Source organism: Pantherophis guttatus, chromosome 17 (assembly GCF_059756535.1).
Source record: "Pantherophis guttatus breed Tessera chromosome 17, ASM5975653v1, whole genome shotgun sequence".
In the NCBI taxonomy this organism is placed as follows: Eukaryota; Metazoa; Chordata; class Lepidosauria; order Squamata; family Colubridae; genus Pantherophis; species Pantherophis guttatus.
The window spans coordinates 3,076,808-3,086,701 of record NC_142079.1 but is presented as its reverse complement, the minus strand read 5'-3'; the positions used below and the strand labels follow the sequence as shown (position 1 = coordinate 3,086,701).

General features: G+C 47.5%; 1 protein-coding gene and 1 long non-coding RNA gene across 13 annotated transcripts in view; one reads left to right on the top strand and one right to left on the bottom strand.

The window, feature by feature from the left end:
• The first annotated feature begins 227 nt into the window (after positions 1-227).
• LOC148111652 (uncharacterized) lies at positions 228-3,928 on the top strand. Its single transcript, XR_015730292.1, has 2 exons — positions 228-325; positions 2,291-3,928. It is a non-coding gene; the product is annotated as an uncharacterized LOC148111652 (long non-coding RNA).
• Positions 3,927-9,894, bottom strand: part of EWSR1 (EWS RNA binding protein 1) — a 24,502-nt gene continuing 18,534 nt past the window's right edge. For 6 of the 12 annotated variants that reach the window (XM_034428637.3, XM_034428640.3, XM_087880448.1 and 3 more), the window contains 6 exons: positions 8,516-8,638; positions 8,254-8,419; positions 7,339-7,436; positions 7,197-7,259; positions 4,253-4,505; positions 3,927-4,158 (listed from right to left, as the gene is read on the bottom strand). In XM_034428637.3, the coding sequence (XP_034284528.2) occupies positions 4,119-4,158; positions 4,253-4,505; positions 7,197-7,259; positions 7,339-7,436; positions 8,254-8,419; positions 8,516-8,638 (743 nt within the window). In that variant the 3' untranslated portion in view covers positions 3,927-4,118. The remainder of the gene's footprint in view (positions 4,159-4,252; positions 4,506-7,196; positions 7,260-7,338; positions 7,437-8,253; positions 8,420-8,515; positions 8,639-9,894) is intronic. The other 6 variants (XM_034428647.3, XM_034428648.3, XM_087880450.1 and 3 more) reach the window with 1 other exon arrangement.

Here is a 9,894-nt window from a genome sequence, read left to right as displayed (position 1 = left end):
GAGCAAAGTTAACTTTACTTTTTATGGCAATAGATTAAACATGACCTTTTGTCCCACTGGGACAGGGAGCAGAGATCAGGAAAGCAAATAAGTCATAAACCATAATAAAACGATATATGTAAAGTTTCCTTTAAGTCAAAGGCGACTCCCAGTGATTTCGTGGACACGTCTCTATAATTTTATTGGCAGGAATACAAAAAAATGAACAAACGACTTATAGCTGCCTCCTCCTGGCCATCGTTTATTTTGGTCTTTGAACAGCAAAACAAAACTTTGGGAAGAAAAAGAAAAAAAAAAAGCAACTCAAAGAAAAGAGAGGAAAATTGTAAGTTATTAAGATGGTTCCTAAAACTATAAAAATATGTGCTTGTGTGAATTGATTGCATCCCTGTCTGGAAACCACGAGGATTTATCTCGAGATCTTTGGGAAGAAAAATATTTCATTTCTGAAAGGTCTTTTTCCATGAACCATCTCGGCTTCCCTGAAGTTTTGCTTTCGCTTTTATATCTTATTTTTTTTTCTTTGCAGGCCTATAATGCAAAGGAAGGGAAAGAAGACAGAATTAGCTGCATTTATATTCTCCCCTTTGGGAGCGCTAGAAAGTTTTTACAAAGTTTTTTTTTTATATATAAAGGAGGGGACGACGATAGAACTTTTAAGTCTCTCGTTCAATTCTTCTATCCTCAGAATTGGTCTTTGAAAGGAGAAACCAGTTTGGTACCCAAGAGAGAATTTTTTTTTTATCTAGCCTCTTCTTGTATTGTTTTGGTCTGGCGACGTAAAATTTTGCAAAATCACAGTTTTAACAGCTTCGCGTCTCTCCTCTCTGCTTTGTCACTAGCTGAGTCATAATCGCACTGCAAAGTTTTTGAAAATTGAAAACAAAAATAAAAGAAGGATTTACTGGACCAAGCCGAGGGTGGGGGAGAGGGGGAGGGGGAGAGCCCAGATTCAAAGGAAGCCCAGATTCTAGGAAATAATTCGATTATTTATTTGATAACATGACAATTAGAACAAATAAAAAGAGCCTTGGTAGTACAGTGGTTTAATGCACCCTGTTATTAACACAGCTGCCTGCAATTTCTGCAGGTTCGAATCTCGCCAAGGCTCAAGGTCGACTCAGCCTTCCATCCTTTCTAAGGTAGGTGAAACGAGGACCCAGTTTGTGGAGGCAATAAGCTGACTTTGTATAAAATATACAAAAGAATGAAGGCTATTGCTTAACGCATTGTAAGCTGCCGTGAGTCTCCGGAGAAGGGCGGCATATAAATCAAATTAAAAAAAATAAAAAATAAAATAAAATAAAAAAAAAAATAACCAGGGGAACTCCTTGCCTCCAGAAGTTGTGAATGCTCTGGAATTTTTCCAGTTGTGAAACACTGGAAGTTTTTAAGAGGTTGGACAACCATTTGTCTGAAGTGGTGTAGAGTGTCCTGCCTAAGCAGGGGGTTGGACTAGAAGACCTCCAAGGTCCCTTCCAACTCCCGTTATTCTAAAAATTCTAAATTTGCCAGCAACATTTCTATAAAAGCCTTTTAAGATTCTGGCGCCAGGCTGAAATCCCTAAATCCTGGGCTGGTTTTCTTTTTGTCCTGATCTTCCAAATATTACACTTCCGATTCGGCATCTGGAAATTGTTGGCTCCTTTTGATTCAAGGCAGCCTTGCCTTTCACAGCCGCACATCTGGCTGCGAAAACACTTAAGCTTTACGATGTTTCAAAGGCGAGGAAGAGAGGATACGGGGGAGCGATGGCTTAGGAGGTGCTGCCATCTGCTGCCGAGAGGCGACTTCTCCATGGCGGGAACGGTTCCCATCGGAGATTCGCGACGCAACTCCCATCCCGATGACCTTGAGTTAACGTCCTTGGAAACTCCATATTGGCTGGGGAATCCTGGGAGTTGAAGTCCCCAGGACCTTGAAGTTGGCGAGGTTGGGAAACATTGCCGTGGGGGGGGGAGGGGGGGGAGAGATTATACAGGTAGTCCTCGACTTACCAACAGTTCATTTATAGTGACCATTCAAAGTTATGACGGCACTGAAAAAAAAAGAGACTTTGTCATAACATTAAATTGTTATGGGCTATCAACATAACGATTTTAAATTGGGGTTATTTTAAATTTTTGGGATTTTAATTGGAGCCTAATTATTTAATGATTTTAAATTTTAATCGTTGTTTTGTTGTGTTTTTAAATAGGCTGTACACCGCCCTGAGTCTTTCGGGAGAAGGGCGGTATAGAAATAAAATTATTATTATTATTATTATTATTAAATAACATTGTCTTTTCAGAGTTACGAGCTTTCCAGCATCTCTATGATCACGGGATCAAAATTCAGACGACTCGTATTTATGACCATTGCTGTGTCCCGAGATCCCCTTTTGCAACCTTCTCCCAAGTAAAAGTCGATGAGGAAGTCGGATTTGCTTCAGCAATCGTGTGACTCACTTAACAACGGCGGCGATTCACTTAAGAACTGAGGCAAGAAAGGACGTCCAATGGGACAAAACTCACTTTTGTAACAAACGATTCATTTTTAACCACAGAAAATTTGGGCTCAGTTGTGGTCGTTAAGTCGAGAACTACCTGTAATGCAATTTATTCTTGCGGGGGAAAATGCAGTAGTGGCCGAAATTGTGGAAACCTTTTGGGAAAAGTGTATTTTTGAGGTTTGATGGCTAATAACACTTTTTTTTTTTTTTGGACTTTCCAGCTAATCCTATTCCACTGCTGGAATGGCCTGGGAATAGCCCAGACCTTCACCCAATTGAAAATCTATGGAGCTGACTCAAGAAACTTGTCAGAAGCGATCCAGCAATGAAACCCAGTTAATAGGAGCCATCATTCAATCTTGGTTTCATATTAGAACAGCTGCAGAACTCAAAAGACTTGGTTCACTCCATGGGAAGACATTGTAAGGCCGTCATTCATGCTAAAGGTTACCCAACTAAGGATTAACTGACATGGTGATCGTTTTTGCATATCTCGGGGTTTTTTTTACGTGTTTCACTTTTCTTCTTTATCCTGTAACTGCTATTCGAATAGTAAATCCTTCATAAAAGTTATTGCATTACATTCTTGATTAAATTATCTTTCCATTGATATATAATTTCATGGGACTGCAAGGCCATCCAAGCGGTCAGTCCTAGAGGAGATCAACCCTGACTGCTCTTTAGAAGGCCAGATCCTGAAGAGGAAACTCAAATCCTTTGGCCACCTAAGGAGAAGGAAGGACTCCCTGGAGAAGAGCCTCATGCTGGGAACGATGGAGGGCAAAAGAAGAAGGGGACGATGGCAGAGAACGAGGGGGCTGGATGGAGTCACTGAAGCAGTCGGCGTGAGCTTCAAAGGACTCCGGAGGATGGTAGAGGACAGAAAGACCTGGAGGAATGTTGTCCATGGGGTCGCGATGGGTCGGACACGATTTCACAATAACAAAACTCCAAATTTTAATTTTAAAAAAATATACTTTTCCCTAAATTTGGCCACTACTGTATGTGAAATGTCTTTGAAAAGCCATGGGTCATTTTACACGGGGGAAGTTGCAAAAAATAAACTCTTGGCGTCAAGCCAGCTGTGACCCCATGTCTTCCTGAGAACCCAAAGAGATTCTCGCCATCGTACCGGAGCTCGTGTTTGAAGACATGCTGCAAAAGTGTTGCATTTACAAACATTTGGAAGTTTATTTAAAAAAAAAAAGGGAAAAACATCACAACCACGAACATCGTTTACATTAAATTTCCATCCTCCTGACTTCCAAAGACAATTTTACCGGGCATGCTCACGACAAAGTTGCTTTAAAAAAAGGAAAAAAAATCAAAAAACAAAAACGAGTTTTTAGTTAAACAGCCATGTTTTTTTTTTTTGTTGTGGTGGTTTTTTTTTTTTTTCCTTAAAGGGAAAAGAATAAAGAATAACTCGGCACGCTACCATTTAACTTTTGTTTTAATGTTTCTCCACAAACGGTGAAAAATACTAAGTACAGACAAGGAATCATCATAATGTTGGAGCCAACATTATAAATATGGAATTATAAATTTAAAACATTTTCTGGTTTAAAAAATAAATCTGGTAGTAAATGCAGTCCAGCAGGAAAAAAAGAAGGGAAGCCACTGGCCGCTAATAGGGCCGGTCTCTGCGGTCCTGACGGTGCTCCCCCCTGGGAAAAAGAGAAGGAATCGGATCAGAACGGAAGACGCTCCCCAAATCCCACCTCCTTTCCTTCTCCGCCAATCCCAATTTCCCGGACCTACTTGTCCATCTTCCCTGGTCCTCCGCGCCTGCTGCCTCGGCCTCCTAGCTGCTCCATTAGAGGTCCAGGCGGGCCCCCGGGGCCTCCTCGCCGGCCCCCTCCGAAGCCGCCTCGGTCCATGCCACGGCCTCCTCGGAACCCGCCTCGGTCTCCCCCACGGCCTCCGCGAAACATCCCTCCGGGGCCGCCACGGTCCATCAGGCCTCCTCGGCCTCCTCTCATGCCGCTGGGGCCGCCCCTGCCGCGATCACCACCTAAGAGCAGGAAAGACAGGGGTGCTCAAGACGAGGCAAGCCCCGCCCACCGAGGCAGGCGGCATTCAAGATGGCCGTCTCGGAAGCACCCACGGCGGGCTCGGTTACCTGCGGCACACACCGGGCCGAGCCACTCGGGAAACCGTGGAAAACGCGGGTGCGTTTTTAATCGCCCGAGTGTGTTCCCCGCTTCCCCTCCCCCAAAACAGGATCCGTCCGTCCCTCTTGTCAACGGGACAAGGGTGGGTGTGGACACAGCAGCAAGCAAAGGCCCAAGCACCCCAGTTTCCTATACGGTTTCCTCTCTCACGCTTTCGCTACATCCAAAGAGAAGAGTCAACCCAAATTTGGCCGCAGTCGCCCCTTTTAAGCTACGCCAAGAGGTTGTGAGGAGGGCTTCCGGTGAGGACATTAAAGCCAGAAAGGAGAGGGGAGTTGTGCGGTGTACTTGGCGCACTGAAAGATTGCAAATTGGGCCATCAGGTTTTCCTAATACACCTTGAATATAAAAGAACTTTTCAAAGTAGGAAATTTTGGGGGCTGGAAGTCTACGCCTCTCAAAAGTTGCCCAGTTGTAAAAGCACTGCTCTAAAATAAGGCCGATTTTTGTTTTTAACAAGAGGCACAGACCGTAGTCTCCAGAGCCTCAAAAGAGAAGTCAACAGGCGGCAGAGTTTATGGCATCCTCTGACGTGGTAGAGATCCTTATTTCCAGGGCAAGGGGGACAGTTTTGTTGACTCGTCCAGGGAGTCATCGGAGTGGAGATTTGTTTTGGGAGGTGGGGAGGGCCGCTTCATACACAGGGATGCGGGCGAAGGCCACAACGGAGGGCATGTGACATGCAGGCCGAGCCAGGGGGTTTTGCCAGTTATGTGGGACTGGGCAGATTGAAGGAGCAAGCATCGAAGGACCGAAATAAGTCTTGGCATCACCACCATGCTATTCAAGAGATCTTGCAAAGGTCCAGGTCAAAATATCTAGTATTTAAGGCATCAGTTACTTGAAATAAACCGACGTCCGGTTATCTTCTGGGCCTTTTTAAGCCTAACATTTAAAGAGAGTTCGGAGGCAAGTTGGGGCTGACCCCCGAGGGCTTGGGAGTGACCGAAGTGGGAGGGGGAGAACAAAACAGGTGATTCGGTCGAGACAGACTGTGCCCAGCACCCAACTGGCTTGCCTTCCCCAAGGAATCTTAAAACACTGAAGAGTGAGAAAACCTGGAGAGCCAGGCAAAGTTTGCCAGAAAGCAAAAACAGGGCACTGAAAAAAAGAAAGAAAAAAAAAAAGGATTTAAAAATATCCTTTTAATTCCTTCAGCCCTAACGGGGCCTTTGTAAGCAGCTTGCAAGGATTGGGAGACACGATGGGAACAGCATGTGGGCTGCCCAGAGCCCGTCCGGGGGGTCACTGCCGCAAAACGGGGCTACCGTCATTGGGACTGGAACTTCCCTTGCTAAGCAAGGTGCTGTTAAGTGGAAGACCTCTTTAGACCACTTAGTTGTGTTAAGTGAATCACTGCACATGGTCATTAAGCTTCCCTTGTAGATTTCTCACCTACTGGAAAGATCACAAACGGTAATCTTATGACCCCCGACCCCCCCCCCTCCCAAGGAAGAAGCTGCAACCATCACAAATCAGTTCGGTTGCCAAGAGCTCCCCGGATATAATCGTGTGACTGCAAGGAAGATTACAAAATAGTTGTGTTCGGTGGGAGGACCCATAGTCTGGCTGAGGAATTCTGGGAGTTGAAGTCCCACAAGTTGGCCGGGTTTGGAGACACACACCCCCCGCAATCAGCGGTGCTGGCGCAGGGGTTAAGAGTGCAGTACTGCAAGCTACTTCTGCGGACCGCCAGGAGTTCTGACCGGCTCAAGGGTGACTCAAACCTTCCGTCCTTCCGAGGTCGGTAAAATGAGGAGACCCAGATGGTTGGGTGGGGGGCCCCCCAAGAGGCTGACTCTGCAAACTTCTTAGAGAGGGCTGCGAAGCGGTCTATGAATCTAAGTGCTATTGCTATAAAGCAGGGGTGCCAAACTTGATTTCGTTGAGGGCCGCATCAAGATTCTGTTTGGCCTGGAGGGGGGGTTGGGCATGGCTAGCATGATGTCACTCGTGTTGTGGGGGGCTCCTGTGGTGGCCCAAGTGCTCTGCCAGTGAAAACAGGCTCTGAAACTTTTGTTTTCGGCTGGGTCAGCCTCCTGCAACCCTCTGCCAGGGAAAACAGGGCCAGGGGGCGCACAGCCCTAGCGAGCTCAATTTTTGCTGGCAGAGGCACCACGGGCCGGTCCTTCGGTGTTTCCAGGGCAGCCCCACAGGTCAGATCTAAGCAACCCGTAGGCCAGATCAGGCTCCCAAGCCTCGAGTTCGACACCCTGCTATAAGGGATCTTAAATCGTCAGAAGCCACAGATACAAGTGCCTTGTATTGACATACAGGAAATGGGAAGCCACTGAGGTTATTCTGGGCCCCATAGAACCTGGGGTAGTTCTTGCGGAAAACACCCACCCCCCCTTCCCCAAAATATCAGAGCAGCTTCCTCTCTACCTGGGCTCCTGTCCGAGCATGCGCCCACGGGCCGTGCTTCCAACTGCCTGCCTACTGTCCCTAACACTGCGTGGAACCAACTCCTCCTTGGAAGCGTTTTATACACAAACGAAGGAAAAAGATACCACCTGTATAAGTACCCTTACCACTATTGGTCCCGTATATGAGCCCTCTAAGTGGCAGCGGCTTTCCAAGCAAGAATCCAGGACCTTGTGAATATCACATAAGCAGAGATCAGTGTCAAAATAGTCCGACTCCCACCCCAGCTCACAGACAGTAGGGGCATACCTGGAGGCGGGAAGGGTGGCGGGAGGAAACCTTCGGGCTTCGGAGCCTTGCACTGGTTGCATTCTGTTCTCCAAGCAAAGTTCTGGTTTCCGCAGCCCCTAGAAAGGACCAGGGTTCCATTAGGAGGGGGTGGGGTGGGGTGGGGTAGAGAAACTGGCCTGATCCACACAATCAAAGCCCCCGTACGCACGCTCTCAGGCAAGAGCAAAGGATGAGCAGGGCCTCCCCCCTCATCTTTGCAAGGGGGGCCGCTGCAGAGAATGTACAACACCCGTTGATTTTTCTAGGAAAGCAGGAGGGCGGCTAGGAACTTGGGCAGGTAAAGGCAGATGAAAATGAACGACAGGTAGTCCTCGACTTAAAAAGGCCGCAAATTGAGCTCAACAATTTCTGTGGTTAAGGGAGACGTCCGTCACGTGGAATTTTGAGCCCTTCCCCCCCCCGACTTTTCTCGCCACCATTTAGGGTTTTTAAATTAGTTAAAACATGGTCCGTTAAGGGGAACCGGCTTCCTCATTGACTTTTGTCTGTCGGAAAAGGGGATCGTGCGGGACAGTGCGACCGTCAGAAATACGAATCGGTTGCCAAGGAGGTGAATTTCGATCATGTGACTGTGGGGATGCTGCAATGGATGTTAAGTGGGGAAAAAAACTGGTCTTTTTTTTTTCCAGTGCTGTCGTAACTTCGGACGGTCACTAAACGAACTGCTGTTAAGTCGAGGACTACTTGTATATTCTGCCCAGGTGGGCAGAGGCACTCAAAAGCTGGGTGGCAAATATACCGTATAGGGATCAATGATCCTGAAAAGGGGGAGGGGGAGGTGTTTCCTGCTTTTATTCTCGGCCCTTTTCAACAGGGAAGCCCCATAGAGGGATGCGACTGTGTTAGGGAGGAAAGAACCAACGTGTGACTTACGGATTCGGGCACTGCCAGTCTCCAGCTCGGTGCTGGACATTTCCACCACCCGAAGGGTTTCCTCGGGATCCTCGGGGCCCTCTCGGAGCAAAGCCACCGCCCCGGTCACCACCTCGGCTGCCCATACGGCCCATTGGTCCACCGGGGCCACCAGGGCCTCCTGGACCTGAAAAGACAACAGCAGGTGAGTCCAAGGACACTCCACCCCTCCCTGGTGGGGCATCACCTGCCGCTTTGTGTTTGCCTGATGCCACAAAGTTACCTCCACGGAGAGGAGGAGGCATGCCTCGAGGTTCCCGGGGCAGCATGCCTCCTCGCATGCTGTTCAGAGGCAGCTTCTTCCGAGCCATGGAGACCTTCAGTTTGCTGCCTTGGAACTCCTTCCCTGAAACGAAGAAGAAAACGTTCACTTGGGTCATCAAAACTGTGCCTGAGGGGCTCGTAACACGGCCGGCTGGTGGAGGAGGACGGAGGAGCTAGTCAAATTTAAGGCAGGTTTGTCTTGCCATGGATAAGTCTGCATTACTATAAATCTTCTCGTCGTTCCCATCACCCATCTCCTCCCACTTATGACTGTGACCTTGTTTAGGGTATCCTTACGATTTCTATTGATATTGTTTCCTGATTGCTTATTTGTTCCCTATGACTATCATTAAGTGTTGTACCTTATGATTCTTGACAAATGTATCTTGTCTTTTATGTATACTGAGAGCAGTTGCATCAAAGACAAATTCCTTGTGTGTCCAATCACACTTGGCCAATAAAGAATTCTGTTCTGTTCTGTTCTGTTCTGTTCTGTTCTGTTCTATTCTATTCTATTCTATTCTATGGTGGCGCAGTGGTTAAGAGCGCAGGGCTGCAGGCTACTTCTGCTGGCAATTCGAATCTCACCGGCTCAAGATTGACTCAGCTTGCCATCCTTCTGAGGTCAGTAAAAATGAGGACCCAGATTGTTGGGGGCAAGAGGCTGACTCTGTAAAACCGCTTAGAGAGGGCTGTGAAGCGGTATATAAGTCTAAATGCTAAGGAGGAGGAATGGGGAACAGGGGCTGGACTCGATTCCCCAACCCAGTATTTCTCAGCCTGGGTGAAGTTCTGAGGATGGCTTGGGGGGTGGGGGTGGGGGAGAAAATTCTGGGAGTTGAAGTGCACACACAGCTGGAAGCTGCTGAGGTTGAAAAAAGCATAATGGATGGGAAGGAAGGACCACCAACCAGCCGAAGCTGCAACATTCATGCAAGGCTCATCTAAAGAGCATCGGAGGGGATCTGTAAAATGTCTGAATTGGCAAGAGCTGTCCGGTGTTTCCTCAATTGAGGAAAAAACAGGGAAAGGAAGGGTCCCTCCACTTAGCTGTCCCAGGCCAGAAGTTTCCAATCCTTCCCCAAGTTGGAAGAAAGCACTATTAGATTTGGCAAAGCTAAACCCAGCAAGAGAGGGGCAGGCAGCTCCCAACAGCAGTAGCCATTTCTGAGGCCTCAGCAGACCTCTATACTACCTTCCTCTCTCTCTGAGGCAAAACAGCCTTTTGGTCAAGGTTGAATTGTTCACACTTTCCGACTGCCTGTTTGCAGAAATCAAAGCATAACCCAAGTCTTGCTTTGACCGTCCCTTCCTTAAGCTGAATTTCTGCAAACTCCC